General features: G+C 41.5%; 1 protein-coding gene across 2 annotated transcripts in view; it reads left to right on the forward strand.

Annotated features, from left to right (window-relative positions):
- LOC139469229 (cGMP-dependent protein kinase 1-like) overlaps positions 1–15,031 on the forward strand; it is a 102,993-nt gene that overhangs the window by 34,554 nt on the left and 53,408 nt on the right. For both annotated transcript variants that reach the window (XM_071251367.1, XM_071251368.1), the window contains exons 2-4: positions 349–515; positions 8,961–9,074; positions 11,550–11,655. In XM_071251367.1, coding sequence (XP_071107468.1) covers positions 349–515; positions 8,961–9,074; positions 11,550–11,655 — 387 coding nt within the window. The remainder of the gene's footprint in view (positions 1–348; positions 516–8,960; positions 9,075–11,549; positions 11,656–15,031) is intronic.

A 15,031-nucleotide genomic window follows, 5' to 3' on the forward strand; every position in this document is an offset into this window, starting at 1 on the left:
GCCAAACTATAAAGGGAGTTATAAAAAAACATGTATTTATCTGCCATTGGATTTCAAAAGAAGTCATTTTAAAAGGAAGCATGAAGTAGTTTGTATGTTTCAGGTGAACTATGAATAGCAGAGCAGGTCAGGAATGCATTAATGACTTTGTTGATTGGGCACCCCCAAGTCAATCATGGCAAAATTGTTTGATTTTCCTTGTTTTTTATCTACCAGCAAGTGACACATTCAAAAGAAATCAGAGCTACATTGGACTACGGTAATTGGTCTGATGTTGTCAATAAGAACCTTTTTGTAGTTTATCATTGTGAAAAATAGAACTAATGTCACTGTTTCTCTTGCTTGCAGATCAAAGCAGCTTATCAAAGATGCTATTCTTGACAACGATTTTCTCAAGAATCTGGATGCAACGCAAGTTCGAGAAATCGTTGATTGTATGTACGAGAAGAAAATATGTCGGGGTCAGCACATCATACAAGAAGGGGAATCAGGGCAGCATGTGTATGTCTCTGCAGGTCAGTCCAACAGTTGAATGGGGAGGAGACAAGAGCTAGTTGACCCAGGGGTCGCTATATCATTGGCAATGTCATGCATGAATAGAGGTTTTACAACTGATCCAACCATCGCATCCAACCAAGGATCCTTCTCTTTTCATTAATACCTACTGTGGTCATTTTAGTCAAAGCAAAATTACAGTAAAGCACCCCGAAAATTAGGTATATTGTTAATATCAATATTTTGTACATTTTACCAAATCACCATTCATGTTGTTTTTTGTATTTTTAAAATTTAAAACATGATATATTTCCTCAAAGAATGCAATTAAAAAATATAAGTGATCACATAAGTACAGATTTTCGGTGAACGATTTTTATGACCAGATATGACAGCATTAACAGGATTGAATTGTACTGTTTTGTGAACATGGTAATTCCAGTGTTTAACCACTCATAGTAAAGTCTTTGCATGAGCAAAACAAAATATTCAAAACTCCTTGTAGCATGTGTTATGTGGAACCCCTGTACATAGCTGTATACCTTGGAAAAAAGGTGTGCACTTTACTGAAGGAAATACAGTACATGGAGAAGGGGGGTAACTTTGACTAGCCAGACAGGCCATCTACATGACATTTCAGCAAGCCCTTCATAATTTTAATTACCGGGTACGCATGGGCCAGCAGTTAAATCGACCTTTGTCAACTTCTTTATAATTAAATATCCCTGGCACTTAGCTTGTGCACAAATAGCAATACAACAACATTCATGTCATGGGTGGAAATGCTATTTTGGCAGCATGGGTCTTTGCTACTACATGTTTGGCCATACACTATTTGAAAGGTCTAACTAATCCTATTGTTTATAAATATGAAAGTTTTATGTATTACATTATTTAAATAATTCATTAACATCTTAATAAAGTTTGTTTTAAATAAAAAATAATGTAAGCTAAAACATTCATAACGTCCAGATTAAGGACCAATGAAGCGAAAATTTAATGATTTTCGGCAAATATAAGATATCATAAAATCAACTTACCTATTTCTCATTTATTTTCATTTGTTAGCGTAGTCGGAACATTATTTTATAAAGAATTACAAATAATGTCTGTCATCACCAATTTTCTTATGATATTGGCTGTCCACTCACTAACATGAGGAAATACCTCCGTTTTCAAAGCTTCGCATGAGTAGCACATATGTCGAAGGCTGCCATGTCAGTAGACATTAAAAAAACTTATATTGTTTCACCAACATTGTCTGCTACAAGGTTCGTGACTGGTCAAATTTAAGCAAGTGACCTAAGGCAGCCAATCAAATTACAGCAAAGGTAATTTTCAGACTTTGGCGAAAGGTTTGGGTTAATTCATGTTATTCTGAACGTTTTAAGTATGAAATCGCGATCTATATTAAAAAATATGGAACTTTATGGATGCATAGTGCTAGGTTACGAGCTGTGACAAAGATTTCTTATGCATATATTTTGGCATTAAAGACATCGTGTCTGAGCCGAGAAATCAAGGCGACGAAAGCTGAGATGTCATATGATTTACGATTACACGCGATCGCACGGAAAGATGGAAATGATAACTTAGATGTCAGTTTTGAAACTTTTAGATATATTTTGGTTGATTTTATTACTTTGTATAATATATTCAAAGATTTGCTTGAAACGTCTTTATTTTGCTGTTTGATATGTTCGATGAGGACCCTTTGTCGAAGCGTGTCCGAGAAATTTATTTTCAATAACATTGCGGGAAATAGTGTCCAATGAATAAAGTTTTAATCTGTAGATAAAAAATGGTATAATCAAATGGAATACGTATTTCAGACATTGTGATATGATAGATTTAATAAATGAATGATATGACAAGTAGGTTAATAAAATTATAAACTATTTTGATGTGACTTGGTCGGTCTAGCCTGCGGTGTGGCTCGTGGCTTCTTGACCGGCCAACAGTGTTGAAAGAGTTAAACTGGTCACCACTGCTGTTTTTAGTTCACAAGCTTTGATGGTATTATAGAAGCATCCCAGCGAGAAATCTCAGAGTGACTTCCCTTTGCTTTACGCTCGACGAGGAAATAAAATCTTTTTTTGTTTGAACTTTTTGACCAAAAGATCGTCAGTAATAAAAAAAAGTGTAATTTTCTTTTTTTTTTTTTTTTTAACATTTGGACTTTGAAAGAGCGGCGCATCTGTAAACCAAAAAATTAAAAAAGTGTCCCCTTTTTTTGTTTGATGGTCCATAAACCTCATTTCATGACAATCAGAAATTGCGAATTGGAAACTTAATTGTCAATGAAAGTTGGCAAGAAGGCAAGGTTTGCGGCCATCTGAAGTGAGGGGAACTGCCTTGTGTCAGTAGGTGCCTCCAGGCCTACGGTAGAACAACTACATATTCTAACTTGACAGCCAAAAATAGGTGTTTTCAAATGTTACGCACAAAACTTACTGATAGTGAAGGTGCAGTTTGTTACATCCCTTGGTCAGGTTGAACATAATGCATGATTGACAGAACACAGATACGACAGCCATATTTAAAAAGTGATTTATAGCTATTACTTGGACATTTATTCACTAAACGTAATGAAAGTTGGTAAATGTGTAGTTAGTAGTGGGGATGAACATATATGTTCCGGGTAGTTTTGCAATATTTTATGTTTTGGCTTTGTTTGACCATGGTCTTAAATTCTCCCAAAATGTCCATTTGCCTCTGGAAACTTTTTCTCCTCTGTAATTGGCTGATTGAGAGAGCAGATCTTTGAATATATGTGTGTATGTGTTAGAAATTATTTGGATGTCAGTGCTGACAGCAAGTTTTGTTTGATATCTGTCCTTTGTGTTTTAAACTGTTGACTTCATATCCAGGTGAGCTACAGTGCATAGTTTACAGACAGGACATTTTATGTTTTCTAACATTTCTGTCCAAGTTGAATTTGATTTTATGAACTCTTGTAAAATGAGGTCTGATGGAGTGTCAGCAGACATAAGCTGTAAAAATTATCTGTGGTACCTACTCCCCTTTAGCTTACAAAAATAACTGCTTGTGTTGTGAGTTGAATCTTCGCTTCCCCTGAAAGCAACCACTTGATGCATAAATGGTGGTGAGGATGAGAGTGTTATGTGATGCCTGTAACCGAGCACCAGCTAAGAGTGTAAGTGATGCCTTGTGTGTGACGGTATCTCACGGCCACTGCTGCAGACCCATCACACCACCTTGTTCACAGACACCACATCAGTGTGACAGGAATTGATTGTACGGTAACTGAACCTATTTCCTGTTGTGTCCACAAGTGCTTCCTCTAAACATTGGTGTCCATGTATTCTTGTCAAGTGTTTCGTTGTGAGGACTGTCATCACTCTCCATCATTCATACCTCCAGCCACTGGATTGTCCAAGCAATAACCATTCGATACGCTATGATTAGTTTCAACAATTTGTGCAGGCCTTTCAGGTTTTATGTGAGAAGGTGTCACTGCCTGTTTGCTGCTTCATTAACAAGGCTATTCCCATCAGATATTGTCTGGCAGTCTACGTCCAGTCATAAAGTCACAGTGCTTTGTGATTGGTGCTGTCTTCTGTGCTACTGATTAATGAGCAAGCTGGCAGTGATGATTAAACTGTTGTATTGATCAAAGGGGAATAGAAGGGTTGGATAATTAGTATGAATCGTGATAAATACTTCAGATACAATAGCTTCACCTTTCAGTGGCACAGGACACAATATCGGTCTGTTTATTACAGGAGGAATCCCATAGCAACCTCAGTGATTCAACAGTGTGCAACAGCCAGTTCTACCCACTTGAACAGGCTTGTAGGGATCATTAGATTTATTTCAGTCCACTACAGAAATTGCTATTACTTTCAGTGCTTTTTTGGTTTAGGAGAAAATTAGCTATCCTCACAAAATATATCCCAACAACCTTTGTGCAACAACCAGCTACAGGTAGCCTCTCTCTGATGGTCACAAGGATTGGTGTACATGGAGAGTTGTCTGAAACCTCAGATGATAATCTCCTTCACTTTGTGGATCCTCCTACCCAGCAGTGCTGGTCAGTACTCACGGCTGTTCCCATTGAAGGCTGTATGATAACTTTTCAGTCTTATCTATAATCAATATCTTTCTTTAATGGTACCAACAGTCTTAACCATGGGCAGTACATTCCACTGAAAGTGCCAGTGGTTTTAACCTTGCCCAATACCATCTCTCACTCCCCAAGACAGTTTCCACAGGGACTTCTCTATGTTATTCCTGAATCAATATCCTGTTAATTGAGTGTCACAGAGCGTATATGCTTGGGCATTTTATTGCCTAACTATAGGCAGAAGTGAGCATCTATTGGTTGTTCGTCCACACAACTCAAGCTCAGTTTCATCAAGATTCCTGCCAAACACTTTTTTGTGGTCATATAAGCCTGTTTATTTCGCCCCAATAACAACAGTTCATCATTAAACCTGGACTTCTGTGATGTGAAGAGGTAAATGCTACAAGAGCGAACCCTGTAGCAGGCTTTACGATCTGTTCAAACAATAAATGACAATGACTGAAACCGAGCTGATTGTCAGGTTTGAAGAGCAATCAGTTTTATAGAACAAACATGAACGTGTGGGTTCAGCAGAGCTCGCTTTAAGATGGTGTCCACCAAGGCAGCTGAGGCCGTCACAGGAAGTGAAAATACATTCATTGTGGTGAACGAGTGCCAGCCTGTCTTGTGTTGGACCCACTTGTATTATTTCCATGAATGGATGAGATGTGTTAAGGGCTGTTTTGACCACTGATGTTGACAGATTTCATAGTTTGGGAAAAAATTGGTATGCAACTTTTCAAAAATGTGCCAATGGCGGAAAAGTAGCTTTTTATCTTTAACTTGTAAAGTTTAGACCATCTAAAGAATCAGCTTGAGTCAAGGATTTGCTCTTGTTTGAAAATGCTCTTCAGGTCTTTTCCACACATTATGGTCATACCATTGTACTTGAAGGTCCATGCTTGTCATAAGAGGCGACTAACAGGATCAGAGGGTCAGGCTCCCTGACTTAGTCATCATGTCCAAATTACGTGGATCCATGCTGGTGATGTCAATCTCTGGATTGTCTGGTCCAGACTTGATTATTTACAGACTACCATCATATAGCTGAATATTGCTGCGTGTGGCTATAACAACAAACCACCACCAGCAACTATATGTTCATATAAGTGTAAGATACAAAAATGGCAACTCGTTTTTTACATTTCTCCAGATATAGAATTTGACTGTTTTGTGGGTCAAAAATTGTGCCTTTTCATTTGGGCATCCTAGGTGTATATACTGAAGGAGTAGCACATAGAGTAAGCATTTTTTACACAAACTGTGTGAAATCTGACATGCAGTTTCACTTGTCAAAGCCAACTAAGTGGGACATCATGTGGTCACAATGGCTCACTGTGTGTCTAAGTAGTAGTAGTAGTAATAATAATAATAATAATAATAATTACAAGAGTTTGCCACTAACATGGCTATATCCCCCGCCCCTTTTGCAGAATTTATGACATAATTAAATCTAAACAAACCCTAACCTTTTTTACCCGAGGTGGAACTTGTCATGGAAATTGTAAAAAAAAGAAGAGTTTAGAACCTAAGTCCATCTTGTTGCCATGGAAATGTAAAAAATAAATATTTCTAAAATCTCTAAATAGCGAAAGGTTCAGCATGTACTTAATGGACCTGCAAAGTTTAATGAAAATATTTTGAACGGTTTCTGAGTTAAGCTCCGGAAACGAAACGTGACGTATGGACGTACGGACAGAGCCCATTTCTATATTGTATATTATTATTATAATAATAATAATAACGCTTGTATTTATATAGCTCATAAAGGGCACACAAATTTGTCTTCAGTGCACTTAGCATTGATAGTGTTTGTTAAAAAGGTGGGTTTTGAGTGGGCTTTAGAGCAGGGATTAAAGGAGATCATATTACATTATCTGAAAGAGAGTTCTTTCACCAAACGTGGTGTTCTGATTTTCGGAATAGAAAATAGTTTCCGTTGTTGAGATCGGAGAGTTCTTTGTAGAGGGGTAAGAGTAGAGTGATACGAGTTCAGTGAGATATTTTTATCTATCGGGCAATGTTGTTGCCTTCCTACCTTAATGGCTTTAATTTTCACTCCAATCACTGGATATACCTGTATGATTCGTGATTAGCAATGAAATAACAGGTACTGAGTGGCTCTAATTTCAACATTGTGTTCTGTAAAGGGACAGATATGAAATAACCTGAAGCCTGTTGTGCATGAAAGGCATCCATCACTCTCAGTGTGTTGAACCTGACGTAGTACACAGGGTGAAGAGAGTCAGTCATGATGTGCCAGGATCTTTGGCCTTACGTGATGGAACCAAACAAACCCAATACTGTTTGTGTTGTGAAGGTAGCATGGAAGCAGACGCCCCAAGCATTGTCGATCCCAAGATGACCTTGGAGTATATGGGGCTTTAAACCCTTCATTAGAACCTGTGTTGGGAGGGAATGTTTCATTGGGATGCCCGAGGGCCAGAGTTGTGTACCAGCTGATTCAGCAGCTGATCCAGAACCTCTAGTTACCCTGAGGATGTATACGTCTGCTCACACCGTCCATTAGCACAGTGTATACAACCACAGCTTCAGGAAGACACCACTGAAAAGGACAGGAGAGCATAGCATGTGTGTTCCTCACAACAGAACATTTGATACATTTCAGTGTACAAAATATACCAATCCATCCAAATTGAAAACAATATCATGAGCTGTAGATTTATGGTGATTTTGATTTGAATTTTAAAGGGTATATGGTGGTTTTATAAGAGCACATTTCTACTGAGATGTTCTTGTTCTGGAGAAGAAAGAAACTTGTTGTTAACATGTCCAATGTATGTTATAGCCTTAACCTGCCATGCCTGGGGACCATCTCTTAACAGAGAATAGGGTACCGTTGTACAAAGCGATCTTAGTGCTAAGGTGATCGTAACTCCCATACCTTAACATAGACTTACGTCAGTCGTAGCGCTAAGGTTCTTTTTTATTTCTGCACAAAGTTTGTTATTCATTCGTATCTGTCTGAAGGAATGTTTATTTTCTCCAACACTGCACCTGCTACAGCTACAGGAGTGGCCAGTCTCTACTGTGAGTTGTGCCCACACATAACTAGCCAATATTTCTTTACAAGTCCTAAGAATAAGACTTGTGTTGCTTCAAGAAAAAAGGCTGATAACTCCAATAGAGCTAGCAGTGCTTTGTGTTTCATGCCGAAGGGAAGTGATTACTGACTGGCTGTGGCATTGACTTCTGAGGGGAAGGGCCATCTCAGTCATTCACAGTCACCGTCAAATGGAGTTTTTATGTCAATAATCAATTCTCAGATTATGGCAAAAATGGTTTTATTACTTGAGCCAAGAGGGAATTGATTCTGGGCGTTTTGTTTAATGGACTAAGGCCCACTGTCGACAGCTCCTAAGTTGGAGAAATAAACAGGCTGATTTCATATGTAATCAGTCAGGGGAGTTGGTAGAAACATTTTGTCTTTAGAACTACCTGTTAAATTGTCAGTGCTCAATAAAAAAAATATTGAAATGTTTATTGATACTGCCAATTGATGAGGATTTCAAACAAATAAATGGAGGTTAACATGGAGGCATGACTTGATTGTTACATATTCTAGCATGGCTATGTCTCCACACAATTTATTTTGTTAAATTGAAAGTATCACAAATAATATCTCATGCTGTCAGGCTTGCTGACTTGGTTGTCATTGTATCCCAACTGCGTGGATCGATGCTCATGTTATCAATCACTAGATTGTCTGATCCAGACTTGATCTACAGACCACCGTCATATAGTGCGGCGTTAAACAACAAACAATACAAAATGTTTTAGTTATGATCCCAAATTGTAGTGTGTACCTGAAATATGATAAGAAAGATTTTAAGTTTGGTGTCTAGAACAGGAAAATCTGATCTCAATTAAACACTAAAGATAACTTTAATAAATGTTGATAATGATAGTAATGTCTGCAGACATGAAGACTCGTGCAAAATGTATTGTTACTTAGGCCTGAGATTTCTTTTTCAGGTCAGTAAGGTAAAAACAGAAGTGGTTGTTCGGGTAGACTGGTTATTTAAAGCATTCGCTGTCACGCTGAAGACCCTGGTTCGATTCCCTGCATGCATACATTGTGTGAAGCCCTTTTCTGGGGTCCCCACTGTGATGTTGCTGGAATGTTGCTAAGAGCGGCATAAAACGTTAACCATGCTTACTGAAATAGAACTTACTAAAGGAGGTTAGGATTAATATGCTTTTCATCCAATACAATATTTGTTATGTTCTTGCGATTCATCTGTTCATTAAGGGTAGCCAAGTGGTAAAAGTGAAGAGCAAGGTTTGATTCTTATGTCCCCTCTGTGATATTGCTGGAATAAAGACATGCTCACCCACTCACTCACTTGTTGTCCAGAGGGAGAGCTGGAGGTTCAGAAGGAGGGGCAGACGCTGGGCAGGATGACGCCGGGACGGGCATTCGGAGAGCTTGCCATCCTCTACAACTGTACCAGGACCGCTTCTGTCAAGGGTAAGTCAGCACAACTGTACCTGGACCGCTTCTGTCAAAGGTAAGTCAGCACAACTGTACCTGGACCGCTTCTGTCATGGGTAAGTCAGCACAACTGTACCTGGACCGCTTCTGTCAAGGTTAAGTCAGCACAACTGTGCCAGGACCGCTTCTGTCAAGGGTAAGTCAGCACAACTGTACCTGGACCGCTTCTGTCATGGGTAAGTCAGCACAACTGTACCTGGACCGCTTCTGTCAAGGTTAAGTCAGCACAACTGTGCCAGGACCGCTGCTGTCAAGGGTAAGTCAGCACAACTGTACCTGGACCGCTTCTGTCAAGGGTAAGTCAGCACAACTGTACCAGGACCGCTTCTGTCATGGGTAAGTCAGCACAACTGTGCCAGGACCGCTTACGTCAAGGGTAAGTCAGCACAACTGTACCAGGACAGCTTCTGTCAAGGGTAAGTCAGCACAACTGTACCAGGACCGCTTCTGTCAAGGGTAAGTCAGCACAACTGTACCTGGACCGCTTCTGTCAAGGGTAAGTCAGCACAACTGTACCTGGACCGCTTCTGTCATGGGTAAGTCAGCACAACTGTACCTGGACCGCTTCTGTCAAGGTTAAGTCAGCACAACTGTGCCAGGACCGCTTCTGTCAAGGGTAAGTCAGCACAACTGTACCTGGACCGCTTCTGTCAAGGGTAAGTCAGCACCCCTACTGGGTGGGAATGGCATCAACCTGTGCTCAAGTGGAGTCCTTGAGAAGACTCCCTGTGGAAGCAGGGCCTTGCTTTAGCTAGATGCTGGTTGAGGTTGATATAAAAAACAACATTTATCAATTATGATTTCTCATGAGAATTTTAAAACATCTACTGCATTCCCAAACAACATATCTCCCCGACCATGCCAGCCATTACTGAACAACATATCTTACCCACCATGCCTGCCATTACTGAACAACATATCTCACCCACCATGCCTGCCATTACTGAACAACATATCTCACCCACCATGCCTGCCATTACTGAACAACATATCTCACCCACCATGCCTGCCATTACTGAACAACATCTCACCCACCATGCCTGCCATTACTGAACAACATGGTCATGACAAACCCAGTGTAGTTATTTAAGAAATGACTTCAATACTTTTTGTTTATGGAGGTATAAACATATAAGCCAGTGTGCAAACTGTATAAATCGACTTAGCGGATTTACACAAAGTATGCACACTAGATTGTTACATTTATATATCTAAAAAACGCTAAAATATTGAAGTCAATTCTTATAAATAAATATAATCAACAATAATTACTTTACACACAGCTGCTTATTTAAAGATAAGTACACACAAAGCTGTAGACAACAGTAAGAAATCAGTGACATTATGCAGCACAATAAGTCAACACAAGACCCTCCCATTATATTATCAACCAATTAGGAGACAGTATTTTCTAAGTGGACGTGGCCTCTTTTTATATGGAAACATAAATGCATAAAATATTGCTTGGTTAGTCAATCAAATGCCACGGAATTGCTTGCAATTTATTTGTAGTGAACTGTTCCCAACTAGTCCCAACTGCTAATGTGGAAATATCATGTAGGATGTGAGTACTGTGAGCCAAACCCATGTAACTGGGAATAGTGCCAACCACCATCATTCAGGAATCCAAAACATTGTTTTTCACTACAAACACTTCTTTAGCTCTAATCTGTCCCCAATGTGACCAATCAATATTCATACCAGTCAGGAGTCAGCTTTGTTAATATCCACCTGATTGACACTTGAACATCGACCTGATCGACGCTCTGAACACCCAACTGATTAATACTCTGAACACACCTGATTGACGCTCTGAACACACACCTGATTGACGCTCTGAACACTCACCTGATTGACACTTTGAACACAGCTGAAGGACTCTCTGAACACCCACCTGATTGACACTCTGAACATTCACCTGATTGACTCTCTGAACACACACCTGATTGACTGTCTGAACACTCACCTGATTGACGCTCTGAACACACACCTGATGACGCTCTGAACACACACCTGATTGACGCTCTGAACACACACCTGATTGACACTCTGAACACACACCTGATTGACTCTCTGAACACACACCTGATAGACTCTCTGAACACACACCTGATTGACACTCTGAACACTCACCTGATTGACTCTCTGAACACACACCTGAATCACACTCTGAACACACACCTGATTGACTCTCTGAACACACACCTGATTGAGCTGAACACACCAGATTGACGCTCTGAACACACCCCTGATTGACTCTCTGAACACACACCTGATTGACGCTTTGAACACTCACCTGATTGACACTTTGAACACAGCTGAAGGACTCTCTGAACACCCACCTGATAGACACTCTGAACACACACCTGATTGACTCTCTGAACACACACCTGATTGACGCTCTGAACACACACCTGATAAACTCTCTGAACTCTGATGTATATGTTACAGCGGTGGTTGATGTGAAGGTGTGGGTGCTGGATCGCCGGATCTTCCAGGCTATCATGATGAAGACTGGACTTCAGCGACGAGAAGAGAGCACCAGGTTCCTCAGAAGGTTGGTGCCCTTACTGAACCCTACAGCGGCATGTGTCTGCCCAGTTTGCATATTGTATCACATCATTTACTGCCATTAACCGGGACAACAGGAGTTCTTATGCTCCATCATACTTTTCCATTGGATTCCAACAGAAACCAAACGAGAAACCAATGGATGGTATTTGTCTCTTGTCCAACTAGCTATTCTCAATAAAGGAAACACTTCTGTAAGCTACTGGGCATTAAAACACATGCAACAGCATGCAATACAACATTTATACCTCTGCTCCTGCATATTTCTCTTGTTATGTTGGGGATGACATCACGTCCTTGTGTGGTTGGTTCTGTTGTTCTGAAATTCAGTCCATATTGAAGTGACTTTGGGTTCTTGTGTGATGTCATAGGGAGGGTTTCAGGTGGGCACAGTTGCCATTGAGTAAAGATAGTGATTGATTTTTGTGACCACCACCATGAAGCAAACTCGGATCTGGGATCATCACACCCTTTTATACTTCAATCATCAGTCACGCTATCAAACACTGATTGTCAACTAGAGGCAAAATTACATCACCAGTCACCATGATGGTATAAATCCTTCACTCAATTAGTCATTTACTGAATGTTGTATCAGTACTGACTTGGATTGAAAATAGCAAAGAGGTAGGAGGAATCGTATTGATACAGTAATCAGACAAATTGTTTTGCATCAATATTTACCCTTCTACTTCCCAGTGACTAGACTATATGTGGTGTTGATATTTGCATCACAAGGCAGTGTGACCATGTGTATGCTGTGAGATGACGTGTGTGCTGGAGCTCATGAAGCCAGTATTGTGGTGTGCTGATTGCAGTGACCATCTTCTTGGCTGCAACCATGGCAGTAATGAGAGCCATCTCCACCAGCCATCTCACAACAATGAAGAAGCAGAACAAAGTGTGCATTGTGGTGTCCGAGGACGACTAATTGCCATGTTTCATGTTCGGGGTGGACTGTCCCTGTGGACAAATGCCAGAAGGCAGTCAGCTCGCACACTTGCTGCAACACCAATTAGTGGACTCTACATCAGACACAGATATTTTATAGCAACCATGTAGGAACTAGATATTGAATCTGGTATCATGTAGAGAGGGGCTTGGTGTCTTGTAGAGAGAGGTGCTTGGTGTCATGTAGAGAGAGGTGCTTGGTGTCATGTAGAGAGAGGTGCTTGGTGTCATGTAGAGAGAGGTGCTTGGTGTCATGTAGAGAGATGCTTGGTGTCATGTAGAGAGAGGTGCTTGGTGTCATGTAGAGAGAGGTGCTTGGTGTCATGTAGAGAGAGGTGCTTGGTGTCATGTTGAGAGAGGTGCTTGGTGTCATGTAGAGAGAGGTGCTTGGTGTCATGTAGAGAGAGGTGCTTGGTGTCATGTAGAGAGGTGCTTGGTGTCATGTAGAGAGAGGTGCTTGGTGTCATGTAGAGAGAGGTGCTTGGTGTCATGTTGAGAGAGGTGCTTGGTGTCATGTAGAGAGAGGTGCTTGGTGTCATGTTGAGAGAGGTGCTTGGTGTCATGTAGAGAGAGGTGCTTGGTGTCATGTAGAGAGAGGTGTTTGGTGTCATGTAGAAAGGTGTTTGGTGTCATGTAGAGAGAGGTGCTTGGTGTCATGTAGAGACAGGTGCTAGGTGTCATGTAGAAAGAAGGGCTTGGTGTCTTGTAGACAGAGGTGCTTGGTGTCATGTAGAGAGGTGCTTGGTGTCTTGTAGAGAGAGGTGCTTGGTGTCATGTAGAGAGGTGCTTGGTGTCATGTAGAGAGAGGTGCTTGGTGTCATGTAGAGAGAGGTGCTTGGTGTCATGTAGAGAGGTGTTTGGTGTCATGTAGAGAGAGGTGCTTGGTGTCATGTAGGCAGAGGTGCTAGGTGTCATGTAGAAAGAAGGGCTTGGTGTCTTGTAGACAGAGGTGCTTGGTGTCATGTAGAGAGGTGCTTGGTGTCTTGTAGAGAGAGGTGCTTGGTGTCATGTAGAGAGGGGCTTGGTGTCATGTAGAGAGAGGTGCTTGGTGTCATGTAGAGAGAGGTGCTTGGTGTCATGTAGAGAGGTGTTTGGTGTCATGTAGAGAGAGGTGCTTGGTGTCATGTAGAGAGAGGTGCTAGGTGTCATGTAGAAAGAAGGGCTTGGTGTCTTGTAGACAGAGGTGCTTGGTGTCATGTAAAGAGGTGCTTGGTGTCTTGTAGAGAGAGGTGCTTGGTGTCATGTAGAGAGGGGCTTGGTGTCATGTAGAGAGAGGTGCTTGGTGTCATGTAGAGAGGGGCTTGGTGTCATGTAGAGATAGGTGCTTGGTGTCATGTAGAGAGAGGGGCTTGGTGTCATGTAGAGAGAGGGGCTTGGTGTCATGTAGAGAGGGGCTTGGTGTCATGTAGAGAGGGGCTTGGTGTCTTGTAGAGAGAGATGCTTGGTGTCATGTAGAGAGAGGTGCTTGGTGTCATGTAGAGAGGGGCCACATGTCATATGAAGAGGGGGCAGCTTGTTGTCATGGAGAGAGGGGCTTGTTGTCATGGAGAGAGTGGCTTGGTGTCATGTAGAGAGGGGCCACATGTCATATAAAGAGGGGGCAGTTTGTTCTCATGGAGAGAGGGGCTTGTTGTCATGGAGAGAGTGGCTTGGTGTAGTGTAGAGAGGTTTTTGTTGTCATGGAGAGAGGGGCTTGGTGTCATGTAGAGAGGTGTTTGTTGTCATGGAGAGAGGGGCTTGTTGTCATGTAGAGAGGGGCCACATGTCATATAAAGAGGGGCAGCTTGTTATGGAGAGAGGTGCTTGTTGTCATGTAGAGAGGTGCTTGGTGTCATGTAGAGAGAGGTGCTTGGTGTCATGTAGAGAGAGGTGCTTGGTGTCATGTTGAGAGAGGTGCTTGGTGTCATGTAGAGAGAGGTGCTTGGTGTCATGTAGAGAGAGGTGCTTGGTGTCATGTAGAGAGGTGCTTGGTGTCATTAAGAGAGAGGTGCTTGGTGTCATGTAGAGAGAGGTGCTTGGTGTCATGTAGAGAGGTGCTTGGTGTCATGTAGAGAGAGGTGCTTGGTGTCATGTAGAGAGAGGTGCTTGGTGTCATGTAGAGAGAGGTGCTTGGTGTCATGTAGAGAGATGTTTGGTGTCATGTAGAGAGAGGTGCTTGGTGTCATGTAGAGAGAGGTGCTAGGTGTCATGTAGAAAGAAGGGCTTGGTGTCTTGTAGACAGAGGTGCTTGGTGTCATGTAGAGAGGTGCTTGGTGTCTTGTAGAGAGAGGTGCTTGGTGTCATGTAGAGAGGTGCTTGGTGTCATGTAGAGAGAGGTGCTTGGTGTCATGTAGAGAGAGGTGCTTGGTGTCATGTAGAGAGAGGTGCTTGGTGTCATGTAGAGAGGTGTTTGGTGTCATGTAGAGAGAGGT

The sequence above is a fragment of the Haliotis cracherodii genome, unplaced genomic scaffold (genome assembly GCF_022045235.1).
Source record: "Haliotis cracherodii isolate W230 unplaced genomic scaffold, xgHalCrac1.p SCAF_2, whole genome shotgun sequence".
Lineage (NCBI taxonomy): Eukaryota > Metazoa > Mollusca > Gastropoda > Lepetellida > Haliotidae > Haliotis > Haliotis cracherodii.